The following is a 15,222-nucleotide window of genomic DNA, read 5'->3' on the forward strand; positions in this document are numbered from 1 at the left end:
TAGTACAATTAAAATGCAGCTAATAACTTAAGCAGAGATAAACAGAATTCTAACAACGGCTTGTATAACATGGTCCATGCAACATCGTAAGCCAAACTCTGGCAGGCCCCCAGAAACCAGCTCGTAGCCACTTTTCTCCTCCTCAGCCCTTTTTTGCTTCCATGCTGTGCTGAGTGAAGCAAATGTTCGGCTTAGTGTGCCATCTGAACTGGAACTCATGGTCAAGTTCTTTCCTCACTAAACATGAGGTTTGTTCTTGAAATGGTTGCAGTTGCAGTTTGAATACGAGACAGACCTGGTAAAAGGCACTGCAGCCACCCAGGCTTCCAGTGACTGAGACGTTTCCCGGAGTACCAGCAGACTACACACCTGCTCCTTTGTGAGGAATGGGACCCCACACAGGACAAGCATACTATCCAATTCCTGAACCTGGGAACCACCAACCCACAGGACTTCGATCTTGTCAAGATTAAAATTCAGCTTAACCCCAGATTTGTTCTTGCGCTGTTAAGAATTCTGCATACATTATCCCCATATCAAAAACTCAAGTTTTCCAACTAGAGAAACTGGCACCTGCTGAGCGAGAATTGTTTAAACCAGATTAGAAAAAATACAGAAGGGTCTGTTTCTATTACTATCTTACTTTGAGGTAATGTGGAGACAACCCAAAATTTTCATTTTCTCCATAATGTGGCTGCCAGGGAACTATCTTGTGAGATACATGCATGTATAATCAATTGGCAGGCTGTAGCACAAACACATGGGTGTTGTCCACAAGTCACATGCTTCCTGCAGCATAAAGTATGGAGCTCCCTTGGGTAAGCCAAAAATTGGCATACTTAAGTTTATTCATGTTATTGTGTTTGAAGAGATGGGCATCCATCTGCTGAAGCAAAAACCACTTTCCTGATGCTTTTGGTCCAAAATCGTCTATCATCACCATCAAACAAATGACTTATTTCCTCAAGCCTTACATAGACAATCCATTAACTTGTGCTCAGGTTACTTACGAACTGGCTCTCTGTAACATACTTCTCCTAGACGTCCAGCTAAAATAACCAAGAAAGAAAAGTGGTGTCACATTCCACTATCAAACATTTCTCAGTCACATGGCATATGAGAGCTATGTAAAAAAGGGGGAAATGTATTCTCATAACTCACCCATCCAACTGTCTAGAATGGTGGAAAAGATTTTCTTCTTGCTGCTATCCTCCAGCTCAGTGAAAGATAGATAGTTGAAATGGCGGGTGAGGCGTGGGCTGATTGCATTTCTTCCTCCACCCGGAGGTCCCATGGCACCAACAAAGTTAATATCTACCAATTTCTTAAAGGTACCTGACAAAACATTCCGCAGAAAAATGAGAGAATATATGAATGCCAAGACTCCAGTGGGGGGGGGGGGAAGCTGTATGTACACCAGAGGAAGGTTACTTTAGAACTAGCCTGGCTGGCCTGGAACAGAAAGTATTTTTCTATAGAATAATTAGGTAAATTAAGTAAAGAAAGTATGTCATACCAATTTGTTTCCTATCGTACCAGCCATTATGATCCATCCATTGCCGAAGAAGCTCAATAGGTGGCTGGGCACCATAGGTCTCTAGTGCGGGCATGTTCAGGTCATCAATGAAAAATATGAAGTATCTGCCAAGTGGAGGGCCAAAAACTCCCTTGCGCCTATACAGAACCAGACAAGAATAAAAACTACATCACAGAGTGGAACACATGATGAAAATACTGCAGTCAAGGTACAATTTGGAAAAAAAGGCTGCTGAAGAGACTATACATTTAACATGATGAGCCTGTCGATTGGTTGGTGAATCCATGTATAATCTAAGGAAAATAATTAACCTCTCAAGTGTAGAATATGCTCCTCAGTGCTGATCTTGACTCTTGCATACCAAGATCAGCAAACAGGGAACTCTTGGTAGTTCAAGCACCCTCAGATGTTTGTGGGGCTGGAGCCCAGGAAAGGGGGCATTGTTTATGGCAGCCCTAATTCCCTCCTGGCACCTACACTATTGATGCTTGCAATATATATTTTTAGGATTCACCCTATTCCTAGAACTGTAATTTGTTTTAAACTGTTGTTAATATTGCATTTTTTAATTACTGTAACCTGCCCAGGAACCTTATGGTGAAGGGTGGGCAAGACATTGTAACAGCAGCAATAACAGCAATTGTAGCAAAAAGAAACACAAGAGTGTTGCTGTATGTATACCATGTATAAACATACCTCCCCACTATGGCTCAGTTGGTTAGAGCATGGTGCTGACAACACCAAGGCCACAGGTTCAATCCTTGTTTTGGACAGCTGCATATTCCTGCATAGATGATCCATGGGGTCCCTTCCAACTCTACAATTCTATGAATTATTTCCATGAATACTACCTCCACTATGAGAAGCAATGTGCATCTGAATGCCAGTTTGTAGGAGCCACAAGTTTGGAGAGTGCTGTTGCACCCAGCTCCTGCTTGAAGGCTTCCCATAGGCATATGGCTGACTACCTTAAGAAGAAGAAGATGGACTAGGTTGGCCTTTGCTCTGAGCCAGTGAGGCTTCTCATCTTGTGCTCTTATGAACTTTCTGCTAAAGGTCACTAGATAATCAATGTTGAATAACATAAGTAAAACACAGTATGGCTGCAAATCTGAATAGATATGAATAAAACCTCCAAGTTCAAGGGGCGACTCAATGAACGACCCAGTGTTTTCCATTCAGGGTATGTGATTGTTTACTATTATCAAAATATCCAGTGACTCAGAAATAAGTAGGAATCCCCAGGGCCAGAGCATTCAATCAGCGTATATCCAATTCCTGTTTGCCCACTGAACTAACTCTATGGGAGTGTTGATCAGCCAGACGTTTCTGCTATCACTCCCAGGATGGGGAAATAGCTATACTTTGATTTTAAATCATTTACATTTTTGTGCTTAAATTTCTTTAGCAAATTTGGAAAGGATTGCTAATAAATGCTAAAAAAGCAAATAAAATAAATATGAACAAAGTGGGATGTCAGCAGCAGAAATATTGCAACGAAGAAATTTGCCTTTTATCCAGTTTGCTGTCAATGAGATCTTGAGTTTGGTTGGCTGAGGTTCGAGCAGAGAACATAAGAAAATGGCTGATAAATTCTAGTGGCAGGTTCTTCAGAAGCTCATCTGCTATTGTGAGGGTCTTTCCAGTTCCTGTGGGTCCAATACAAAGAACCTACAAATTGGAAGAGAGAAAAACTGTCACTATTGGGGGATGTGTGCAGACTGTAATCACACCTTCACAGACTCATTTGCCAATTAGTAGTGTCCATTGTAACTGTATAGGGCTTTTCAAACTGTGTCTTTGAGATTCCTTTGTTTATTGCTGCAGTAGAACAGTTCTCAAAAATTGCTAGGGGTTTCACTGAATGACTTAACAGCCTTTTTTTGTTCCGCAAATCGAAGGAGAACAAAATCAAATATACTAACTCATATTTTAATAACATTCTCCTGCACAGTAATCATTGTAAAAAACAGCACTTTGTGGAAACTATGGACCCTAGGCTAAGCTGTCTAGAGGTCTGCATAAACATTAAGTAGATTATACCAAAGGCATATAATGAAGTACAGAGGCCGTAGACCAGGACCGTGTTGGCTGTTTAATAATCCAGCCTTAGTCAGAAAAACTAATAATCAAGTACAGGGCTATGTACAGATATTTTCTTCCACAATCTTTGCATGAGACTGCCTGAATAAAGCTGAATGGCATTTGAGAACCTCTTCTGTAGTAGATCAAACTAATGAATGAATGAATGCAGAAGCGGAAGCAAATAAAGTCAACTGAGTAGCCATTTGGGGGTACATTTTGAGCAAAGTACCATGTTTCTCCGAAAATAAGACACCGTCTTATATTTATTTTTCCTTTAAAAAAAACCCCACACTGGCTTATTTTCAGGGGATGTCTTATTTTTTATTACGCCCCTATTCCTTGGGGCCCTCCAGAACTGCGCCTATCACTATGTCTTATTTTCGGGGTATGGCTTATATTGCGCAAATGCTTAGAAATCCTGCTATGGCTTATTTTATGGGTATGTTTTATTTTAGGAGAAACAGGGCACTAATGCTGGCTTGACTGAGCAACAGAATATTTGCCTTTCTACAATACTAACTTAACTCCACTTGAAATTCAGGAAACTTACTGGTTTGTGGTTTGTGAGCAAGAGCTCCAGCAGAAAAGCCATCTGGACAGTGTTCATCGTGGGAACAATAATGTCACAGAAGCTGGTATCAGGCACCATGGTAAATGATGAAGAGAAATCCATCCAGTTCTCCCAGCACACCTAAGAGACACAGGTACATTTGATGGGAAGGACAGACAGAGGCTTAAAACATCCTTAATTAGTTTCTTAAATACATCCGGGCCAATACAGAAATTGAATACAGAATTAAGTTTGCAAAGAACCTCAGCAGTAGAATCTTGGGAAAATTTACAGTGATGTTCCAGAGATTCCAGTAAGTCTACTTCCCTTTACCAGTCCAATCTTAATCATGACAAAGTCTCATTGAAACTACATCTGGGATTATCCTCTCCCCCAACCACCATTTTCCTAAATGCAAAAGAAAGTTAGACTTAAGGAATGGAGGCAGGCGGGGATTTCAATGCTGAGGGGTAGGAGTTGCTTAAAGGTGCTTACTCTGGTGGCAAGGACTTTTCTCTTTACTTTAAAAATGATGCTCAGAATTATTTAAGACTGTTTCACTGCTGTTACAATACAAAATATGCAAGATTGTACTATATTTATTCTATTCTTGCATTAAAATTAAGATCATTTTGTACGGTGAAGTCAATTATTAAAACAAAACTGAATATCAAAATTTAATAATGTCACTATGCTTGATGTGTATGCTGTGTTTATATGGTTATAAAATAATTAATAAAAATTAAAAAATAGAAATGATGCTAGTGTTGTGACGAGATGCATTTAGTGGGGGTTGGGGAGGGGACAAGAAAAAGAGTAGGGGAAGCTACTGTTACCCTTAAGCCCTTATCCCCCTCTAAATTATCTAAATCATTTTGCCAATCCTCCCCACAAACAGTCAGAATGCCCTCTCTCATTTGCCTCCTGCAAAAGAAAAAAGGGGGTGGGGAAGAAAAATAGTATTAGCGCTGTCCTTAGAGCATGAGATCTTAGGGCTGTGGGTTTGAGCCCCATGTTGGGGCAAAATATTCCTGCATTGCAGGGGGTGGACTAGATGACCCTTGTGATCCCTTCCAACTCCACAGTTCTATGATTCTATAGAGTGAAGAGGGCTGCAGGCCCAAGAAGGTTAGTCCTGGTCCTGCCAATATCCTTGGTGGCCACAACCCTCCAACATCTCTACATTTGGCTACTGTGTACATTTATGCATGCACTGATGTAACAGATAAAGCTCCCTCATACAAGTGGGGGATGCCGACTAGGTCAAAGGTTAGCTCATGCGGCCCCTCCAGTATGTTTCCAAGGGGTGGAATATCTGAATCCCCTGATGAGAATTTATTTACCATGTTAACAAACTCTTCATCTTCTTCTTCCTCAATGCTGCTAATTCCAGCATCGTTCAGTTTATAGTCATAGACCAAACCTTTTTCTGGGAACAGTAATTCAATCTGTGGGAAGGAAACAGGCAGTGAACATCACAGCTAGCTTTACTTCAGAAGAGACTAATATAAAGAATGTAGTGTGTGGAAACAACTTCAGAGTGATTCCGTCCAGTTTATTTAGTTAAAGTTGCTATATTTTCCTGTATCTGCCAAAATAATGATTCAGAAGCAAGGCAGGCAGTGTTAATCTGTGAGACAGCAGAAACAAGGAACTCACAAAAATTCTGGAAATACAGGAGCCCTATAGCTGCTTTTAGGAACAGATGCCATTTCCATCAACTTGCCTTCTCATCTGCCATCTTGTTCCTTAACCAAACACTGAAGGCCACACGGCTTTGGGCATCCCCAGTCGCACCCACACTCCAGAGCAAAGCAAATATGAACCAAGATTCAATCAGTTCACCAATACGGGCTGTTTTCTCTGCAGGGATTCTTTTCATTCCCTGAAGATTCAATTAGCAGTACAAACGAAGCAGAACAAGTTAATTAGTGACAAAGTAAAACCTTAGATTATCTGCAAAATCTGTCTAAATTCCCTACATGTATTTTGGATGCCTTTTCTGAAAGTAGCTCCAGTCTCTATGGACAAAGAAATCTATTGCAACCCAGTTGGTTCATGAAGTCCCTGATGAACAAATTCATTGCAACTGTCACAGCATTAACCCCAAAGTGGTTTAGCATCTAGGTTTTACTTATCAGACCCTATCAAAGAGATATTCACAAATGATAACACAGTAAACAATATCAAAGCTTAAGTACATTTCTGTCTGCTAATTCCTCTGTTTGTTATCAATAAATGTAGAACTTATTTCCGAGTCCATCTGTTCAATTGGACCCAGTTGTCCATTCTACTTTAGCCTGGTAGGACCCTGAACATCAACAGCTACACCAGCCCTACCTCAACGGGAATGAAGGGTTGAAAGAAACAGTCCAACAACTTGAGAAGACTCATCGTCAGGTTAGCATCTGTAGAGGTAATTATTTCCTTCACTGAACTTCGGACAAATCTAATAGAGTCCTGAAAGGGTTCGGAAGATCAAGAGTTAAATGTTGTTGTTGTTATATAATTATGCTTTTCCTGCCTTTTTTACTCTGATGGGACTCAAGGCGGCTTACAAATAAAAACTAGAACCAATAAAAACACAGAAAAACCAATCATTAAAAGTGAGTGAAGTTGTGTGCACAGAATGAGGTCCATTCGCACAATGTGACTCTCCTCCCCCAGCATGTCCCCTGCACTGGAGGGTTGGGAGAAAACCCACACAGGTTTACGTGAAGACAGTGCTGAAAGTCTTTTTGCACAAGTGGACATTTTTCCATGAACGCATATGCCCCACTTAGTTCTACACTGAATTTCTCCCATTCTGCAAGCAAACACTTGATATGGCAAGGGATTCAAAACTATATGTACTTCTGAGACAACACCATATAGGAAGAAAAAGCGCCAGTGACTAAATTTAGTTTGGCCATTCGGCGAAGACTAGGAAGATCTTCACATGACATTGACCTCTCCCCTGTTATTAGTCTTAACCTGTGATTGTTAATACTGTATGGAGAAAAAAAGTGACCAGGAGACATGAAAATGAGCTTCACAAAGTAATGAAAGCAAGAGCCACAAATGCCATTAAAAAAAACCAAATCATTATCATGAATACACAACTGTAAAATCTTAAAAGCAATCCGGTTGCTAAACTTGGAAGCAAAAGAGACAGGGCTCAAATCACAGAGAACTTTCCCACTGCAAGCCAAATAACAATAAATTGGCATTTTGGAAGATTATAGCTCATGTACCGCACAGGTGAAGTTCCTGTCATCTAATAAACTGCATACACCAGCTGCCCCAAAACTAACAAAGGCAAACTTGATAGGTTCATATCCTCTTTTTGGCTAAAGGCTAGGCTGATTTACAGATTTTACACTGAATCAAAATATAGGAATATTGTAGTGGTTCACCTCTAGGAATCTGCTGAAAAGCGAGTCAAGGGCTCTAGCGAATGGCTTCATAATGTCTGGGATTCTCTTCAGCCAGCACTCAGTGAAGGGCTGTAATCCCAAAATGCTGGGTTCCAGGTATACCATGCCACATCGGGAAACAGTGGCAGGGGAAGCAACAGCTAAATCTTGCACTTCAAACATCATCGTCATTGCCTGGAAATGAGAGGAAAGGAGCAAAACTGTTCCCCACAGCTTTTCACAAAAGGTACGTAGTGTGGAGGGAATCCTAAAACTCTAATCCCTCATTGACTGGGATTATGTATTAGTGAAATCACAGTGCTGGTCAGCAGCATCCAGCATAAATACTAGAATTGTGTTCTTAAGTACAGTAATTTGGGCATGCTAAAATCAAATGGCTACATTTCAACCAAATATTCCCTCTTTCTCAGAGAAAAGCAGACTATACATTTAGAAATGACTCTGTGTATGTGTGTGGATACCAGGAAACAAAAAGAAGGAAAGAGAAAGATACCTCTGTTAGCTTAATGATTTCACCAGAGCTAAGACACAACTTCTTGTTATCATCCAGCACAGTGTTCATATTTTCAATCCAAACTGCATCAACTGGACCATCAAACATGTACCATTTCTTGTTAAGATCAGTAGCTATGGCTCCCACTCGGATAAGAGCAGGAAGAATCCCATCTGTCCTGTGAGGTAGGAAGGAGATCAGGAGTCAACCAAATAGTTGCACACTTCCATTTAGCAATGCCCAGTATAATTTATGACAGCATCACATTTGTGAACCCAAACGTCTCTCTCCACATCATGTCCTCTATTTTGCCCTAAATAGGTATGCAGGCAGATTCTGCTCTTTTGAAGATCATAAAGCAGAATCTGCCTTAAAAAAACCCAAAAAAAATCCCATTTGATTATTTTGATCAGAGAAAATGAAGTGTCAATGCATGTAATTATTCATTGCCAGAAATGCAAAGGCATCAATTGCTTCTGGATGTAGCCCAAGTGTTTTATCTCTGGATGCAGTCAAACATTTTAGCTCTATCAATGAATTGTTGTTATCAGTGTAAAACTCCTATAATTATTGCTCATTTTTGTTTATCCATACACTTAGTATATGCATGGTCATCTTTTTACAAGATCAAAAGAAAAGAAAACCCTCAGAGGCCCAGCTGGAAAGAACACTGGGCAAAAACAGTATTGCAAATAAGGCACCACACTTAACCATTATATGCTATGGAAACAGGTTGCATAAATATGCACTTCAGCCAAAGCCCACAAAACATTTACTTGGCATACACACATACAGTATAGATGTATGTACTTGACACAGCAAACAGGAAAAATGTATTATAGTGGAGTTTTTCCATGGGCTGTGGTTTTATGGCCATCTCTATTACTTTACTCCTGAAGATGGATCTGCGATTGTAGTGATCCACAGAACCGGTCTCCATCAGTTCACCTGTAAACCTTTTATACCCGGAGTGTGGTGAGATTGCCGAATTTAAGGGAAGGGAAGAAAAATCTCCTTAAATGCTTCTGCCTTCCTTGTGTGGAGGCCATCAGAATAAAAATGACAACTCCATTGATTAATGAATGAGAGGATACATTTGCAGGTGCAGGTGCATGTTTAGTGTCCAGTTCTCATTAGCTTTTAACGCCTTGAATATCTCTTTCATGTTACTTACACAGGCTCATCAGCAAAAACCCAACCCAACTCAAAAGAAAGTGCATGAGCCAACCAGTTATCCATTTAGTGTTATGGATTTTCTTAGGCCATAGAAAAGTACAATCAAAACATATGGGCATTAGCTAAAGTTATGCCTAACAAAAGAGGAGTTTCCTTAAATTTCAGTTTATACAGAGCTTATAATTCCTAGAAAAGGGACACGAGCAGACCAGAAGCCATCTAGAACAGATAAGGACAGTGTTTATCTTTTACCATTCATGAGTCAACAAGTCAAACTCTCCATACAGCTGGCCCATTGTAATAGATTTGGGATTCAATATAAAATAATTGACGGCTTCATAGTTTCCACCACTGACTGAAGGCCGACCTTTCAAAGATGTCATTGCAGCTGCCAAAACTTTGTAACACTGAAGACAGAAAGAGTGCAAGGGAATAAAACATCATGGCATCTATTTGAAGGGTGAAAAGAAAGACAATTCAGACTCACCATGAATCTACAAAAATGAAGAATGCAAAGTAGTAATAAAGGACTTTGTCCAAGGGTTTGACATGATTAAGAAAAGAGGATTATAAAAGACAAGCACTGATCACAAAAACAGAGGAGGGGATGGCCTTCATTCTTTTGGAAAGTTGATGTAATATCGGCAAACATCGCACTCCAGAAATCCCAGCAAAGCTGTACAGGCTCAAAGTCAGCCATACTTTCCTTAATGAGGCTCTTCCACAGTACACATAAGATCAGTATATCAGTTTTAATCCTAGTGTTCTTATTTCAAAGCTCTTCTATGCAGGCTGCTACTGTACTTTGCAAGAAGGGATTTTTCTGTCTCAGAACAATATCTCAAAACACATTAAAGCCAAGCACAAAGGCTGGAAATGCTGTAAGTGCTGGACAAACCACCTTAGCATTATTTCCTTTTCATCTGTTGACAGCAACACCAGGCACCTCCGGCAGTTCTTACCTTAGTTTTTCCTGAGCCTGTCGGTCCCACCAGCATGAGACCATGACGTACCACAGTAGTTTCATATAGCTGGATGCACTTCATCACAAATCCTGGAAGAAAAAGATTCAGAATGGGAATGCCTCACAGTTGCTTTCACAGGCCTGCAGGTCTATGGATACAAAACTGTGTGGATGCTATAAGCTCCCAAAGCACCACTGAAGGCACACACCAGTTTGTTCCTTAGCCATCTTGAGAAAGAAGTCACCACAGCCTACAATGCTACTATTACTTACTCAATCCTTTCATAGCTATTGCACATTGTAGAATCCAGAGAGTGATATAGTATACAGTGGTACCTCAGGTTACAGATGCTTCAGGTTACAGACTCTGCTAACCCAGAAATAGTACCTCTGGTTAAGTACTTTCCTTCAGGATGAGAACAGAAATTGCACAGCGGCGACAGCAGGAGGCCCCATTAGCTAAAGTGGTACCTCAGGTTAAGAACAGTTTCAGGTTAAGAACGGACCTCCAGAACGATTTAAGTTCTTAACCCGAGGTACCACTGTACATGTAAATAAAAGCACATTTTCACTTACAGCACACCAACTTTGCAATTCTCTCTTTTCTTGGCATCAGGTGAAAAACCATTTTATTTGCCTGGTATTTTAGACTGAGCTTGGTTTTTATCAGTGGAATTATTATTTTATCTAATTTTAATGTTCTAAAGCTTTGATCATTTTTTATTGTTATTTTAAATATTCTTTGCTCCAGGAGCTATTTTACGTTAAAGCATGTAGCAGAATGAAAAATAATAATATTAAATATACGCTTCAGGTAAATGACATAAAGTTCCAAGTTTACGGTCCTACTTAGATTGCACAGTATTCTGCCAGAGTGTTAGGAAACAGGGAAAAAAATCACACCAAAAAAATCTAGGTAACAAATGTAATCAGGGGAACAAAATGAGCATAGATTTGGGGTTTATACTTTTCCTGGCAAGAATTTAAAATGTTAAGTGGTATACAGATGCTTTAAAAATAAACAAATGACATTTTCCTCACTGCTGTGAATATTTTGCTTTAAGAATTTCTGGGCCTGATCTACTTAATTTCCATTTTTGATGCTCTGAGAACAAAATCAGAGCAGAGGTTAAAAAGGAATGCCCACAGATGGAAAGACAGATTTATTTATTGAGGCTGCAATCCTATATTCACTTACTTTGGAGTAAGCTCCACTGAACCCAATGAGACTTAATTCTGAACAGACAAGTAAAGCATTGCTCTATTATTTAATTATGGCATTGTATTCTGCCTTTCTTCCACATAACATGAGGTGAAGAACATGGGATTCCCAGATAGGTTCCATCCAGGCACTTAAAAACCCACCCTCACACAATGATCCATGAGCTGCAATTGCTGAACAACAAATTATACGGTAATCCACTGCTGTGGTGCCAAGTTTCCAAAGTTCACTAGAGACTAATATATAGTTTTTAGAAAACTCCACAGAGCAATGTGTTACTTTTTCACTTACCATCAACATCTTTTAAGTTGTCTTTAAGACAGTATCTGTGAATTGCTTCCTCCAGGATGCCATAATCAATAGGTTCCTCTTTGATCTTAGGAAACAGATCAGAAATTATACCATTGAAAAGCTTCAGGTCATCCTGCAGGAATTTAGGAACATTGACATCCTTGATGGCCCTTAGGCAAATCAGTTCCTGCAAGCAAGAAATGTATATTAGTAAAAGTTCTTCCTATTTTCTTGGATTTCCATGCCCAGCCTTTAATTGCCACACTATGAAATCTTGATTATTCTACAGAGCTACTAATCTTTGCACCTTCTTTCAAGATTCTTAATTTTTTACTGAAGAAATCAAAATAATCGAAATAAAAGTTACAAGATCCAGCCCTAAATGGAATTGTTGTTGAATTTTAATGTACAAATCTTTGTAGATTATGTATAGACAGAGCAGAACAAAATTTTAAACAAAGTTAGTCTTAGCACAGCCTTCACCAACATGATGCTCTCCATATGTTTTGGACTAGAGGGTCTATGCCCCTGCTGGAAAGTTATTCCCAACACTCTGCCCCACCAGACGAGCAACACATATCCAGAACATAACCAGAAAAGTGGCTCTTAACTATTCTAGTCATCCTCATGCAACACTGCATATGGAGCCATTTAAAGTGGGACTACTTGAACTTGCCTCGTCCATTGTTGGATTTTCTCTTTTGAGATTGCCAGCAGCTGAAATGACTGTCTTCACAGCTCTCATTCCAAAGTCATAGTGATCCTGCAGCAGAGATATGGGAAATGACAATAGTGGAAATAGGAACTGAAATGGAATGGCAAGCATCTAATCAGTTAGACAAGAAAAGGGAACAATCTGCCAATCTCCTTCTCTACTTGCAGCCCAGCCTCTTTCCTAAGAAAAGAAAAAGAGGGAGAATCTTTACATAGCTAGGCCATACTTTCATTCTGAACAAAGGTAAAAGACAAAGAATAGAGAGGCAGAGAGTACTGTTATGAAGAAGGGTATTAGATACTGCAGCAATCCTTTTTAGTTTCTTCTGTCCTCATAAAGCAATTCCTTGGTAACAACTGAAAATGAAACCAGGGCATGAGTGATAACATTGATATGATTGCACAAAAACTTGAGCTAAGGAGGACCAAAACGGATAAAGGACAGCCACTGAGATAGCAATGAAAGTGAGAAGAGAATATGGTGCTCCAAGTACAAGATATCAGAATCAGCAACAATTCCAAGCTACAGGATGTACTCTAATGGCACTCTAAAGATTCCTCCTACATTAGGAAGGCTGGATGGCTCAAAAATACTGACCTGGGAACTGAGTTGTTCAGAAGACAATTTAAAGGTGGTAGTGATCTTCTTTGCCAGAACTTTGGCTTCATTGAAGCCAAATGAATACAGAGAAATCTCAGCAATCATAGAGTAATCTGGAACCATCATAGCCACAGGACGAAAAAGAGCCTGGAAAGCACAAAGTCACCATGAAGAGGGAAGGCTCCACATATATTTACTCTTAGCAATCTGTGCTTATGGATGGTAAGCAAATTAAAAGCAATCCGCACAAAAGAGGTTATCAACCCAAGTGGCAGCAACCCTTTCTAATTGCACACAGAAGATAGAATCTATGAAATTTGCCAGTTGCAGCTAAAATCTTTTTTTAATGTTTGAGATTTCTGAGGAGGCATTTCCAACTATTTGGGGGATAATATAACATCTTATTGCATAATCAGACTTAGTAGCATTCAAAAACAGTCTCCCTTGCCAACGTGAATTTAAGTGATTTTCCTAACTTTGTGGGAGTGGAAATTTCACCAAATTTACCTATGCTTTGAAATTGGAAGAGATTTTCTCCCTTCAAAGCAATACATTCTAGGGGTTGGGATACTCCCATCCCATTTATGTCTACAAATAAAGGATGAGCCCAGCAGGCCTTTGATGTGGTCATTGAACTGCCTTTTGTTCCTGCCCCTTCCCAACCTTAGAACTGCATCCTGAGATAGTCAAAACGTAGATGTCATAGCATTACAGTTAAGTAAGAGACAGTTGTTCATATATGAACTGAGTGTAGCAAAGTCCAGCAGTCTTTAGTTACCTTTAAGTTATCCGGTAGTTCAGTGCGTCCGGCATAGCCAGGGTTCATTGTGATGAAGACCGCACAAGATGGAACCAGTGCAATTTCAGCTCCTTCAAATATGAAGCGATCCACCTAGACCCAGTAAAACATCATCATAGTGAATGACTTGCTGGTAAGCAAATATCCTCAATTCCAGATGGAACAAAATCCTTTTTTTTTGTCAAAACAGATAAATCTAACCTTACAAATCCAGTCAAATGTCCTCACTGGGCTGGTCCAAAGATGCACACTACCCACTCATCAGTTTGCAGCCAGGACCAGATTTGTTTAGGATTCAGTTGGACACACAATGACATCCCTCCCTTAGATTTGCACTTCCCTGAACTTGGTCCATCCTAAGGCATGGTTGCTCATTCTACCCTGCAGTGGCTTTGGCTGCATTTGCATCCACTGCATCTCTTCTAGAGGTGTGTCAGGTGGCAACTTGGGCTACTCCAAATTCTTTCACAGAGAGTTATATGATGGACTTGCATGCTTCCTTGGAGGATGCATTTGGAAGGCATATCCTCCAGAAATTAATTCCTCATCATTAATTTGCCAGCTCCCATCCTAGGATTAGTAGGGGTAACATTGGAGCATGTCGTTTGCTGGTGTCCTGGTGCCTATGGTATTGACGTGAAAGGTGTTTCTAAGGAGGCACTAGGACATCACCAAGGCCCTTCACTGGGATTGTTTACATTTCTTATATTATGGATGGCTACTCCTGGTGTCTGGAGTCTGTCATGCCATTAGTTTCTTTCTAGGATATCTGTTAGTATATTCCGGCGTACAAGGCGACTGGGCATATAAGACGACTCCCCAATTTTCTATTTTAAATATAGTTAGGCGAGCGGGCAGCTCGGTTCACGGGGGACCCGGCGTATAAGGCGACCCCCTAATTTTGAGAAGATTTTTGGGGTTAAGAAGTAGTCTTATACTCAGGAATATACAGTATATGTTCTGGCTGGAAGGGCAAACTATCACTCCAGGGGAGGGGCGGCACAAAAGCCTTTAGGAGTAATGACTTTTTTTCTGCCTTTGAGTCTTTGTAACCAGTTAGCCATGCCTCTCTGACTATAAATTTCATGAATAAATAAAAGAAATAGAATCCACCAGTGGATTCCATGCTGGAGAGTCTCTACCTTTGTCTTGAGGCTTGTCATATGTTCATCTACTTATACAACAAATTTCTACTTAAACAGCAAATAAAACAAATGCTGGATAATGTTTTTGTACCAACATACTTGAAGCAGAACTAGAACACCAGCACAAAGATACCTACTCTGTAGCCCACAATCTGAAAAGAACAGCTTACATAACAAGCACCAGAGAATGCAAGTAACGACCCTTCTGAATGTATTGAAACCAGCCAAT

The 15,222-nt window shown here is 40.1% G+C and overlaps 1 protein-coding gene across 3 annotated transcripts in view; it reads right to left on the bottom strand.

The window, feature by feature from the left end:
* Positions 1-15,222, bottom strand: part of DNAH1 (dynein axonemal heavy chain 1) — a 122,904-nt gene that overhangs the window by 49,787 nt on the left and 57,895 nt on the right. For all 3 annotated transcript variants that reach the window (XM_035106095.3, XM_088662192.1, XM_088662193.1), the window contains exons 31-46: positions 13,828-13,941; positions 13,047-13,196; positions 12,411-12,497; positions 11,735-11,921; positions 10,220-10,311; positions 9,510-9,664; positions 8,082-8,259; positions 7,568-7,762; positions 6,513-6,632; positions 5,899-6,057; positions 5,516-5,620; positions 4,173-4,313; positions 3,048-3,208; positions 1,517-1,674; positions 1,162-1,335; positions 1,011-1,049 (exon numbers count right to left, since the gene is read on the bottom strand). In XM_035106095.3, the coding sequence (XP_034961986.1) occupies positions 1,011-1,049; positions 1,162-1,335; positions 1,517-1,674; positions 3,048-3,208; positions 4,173-4,313; positions 5,516-5,620; positions 5,899-6,057; positions 6,513-6,632; positions 7,568-7,762; positions 8,082-8,259; positions 9,510-9,664; positions 10,220-10,311; positions 11,735-11,921; positions 12,411-12,497; positions 13,047-13,196; positions 13,828-13,941 (2,215 nt within the window). The remainder of the gene's footprint in view (positions 1-1,010; positions 1,050-1,161; positions 1,336-1,516; positions 1,675-3,047; positions 3,209-4,172; positions 4,314-5,515; positions 5,621-5,898; positions 6,058-6,512; positions 6,633-7,567; positions 7,763-8,081; positions 8,260-9,509; positions 9,665-10,219; positions 10,312-11,734; positions 11,922-12,410; positions 12,498-13,046; positions 13,197-13,827; positions 13,942-15,222) is intronic.

Source organism: Zootoca vivipara, chromosome 2 (genome assembly GCF_965207765.1).
Source record: "Zootoca vivipara chromosome 2, rZooViv2.hap1.1, whole genome shotgun sequence".
Lineage (NCBI taxonomy): Eukaryota > Metazoa > Chordata > Lepidosauria > Squamata > Lacertidae > Zootoca > Zootoca vivipara.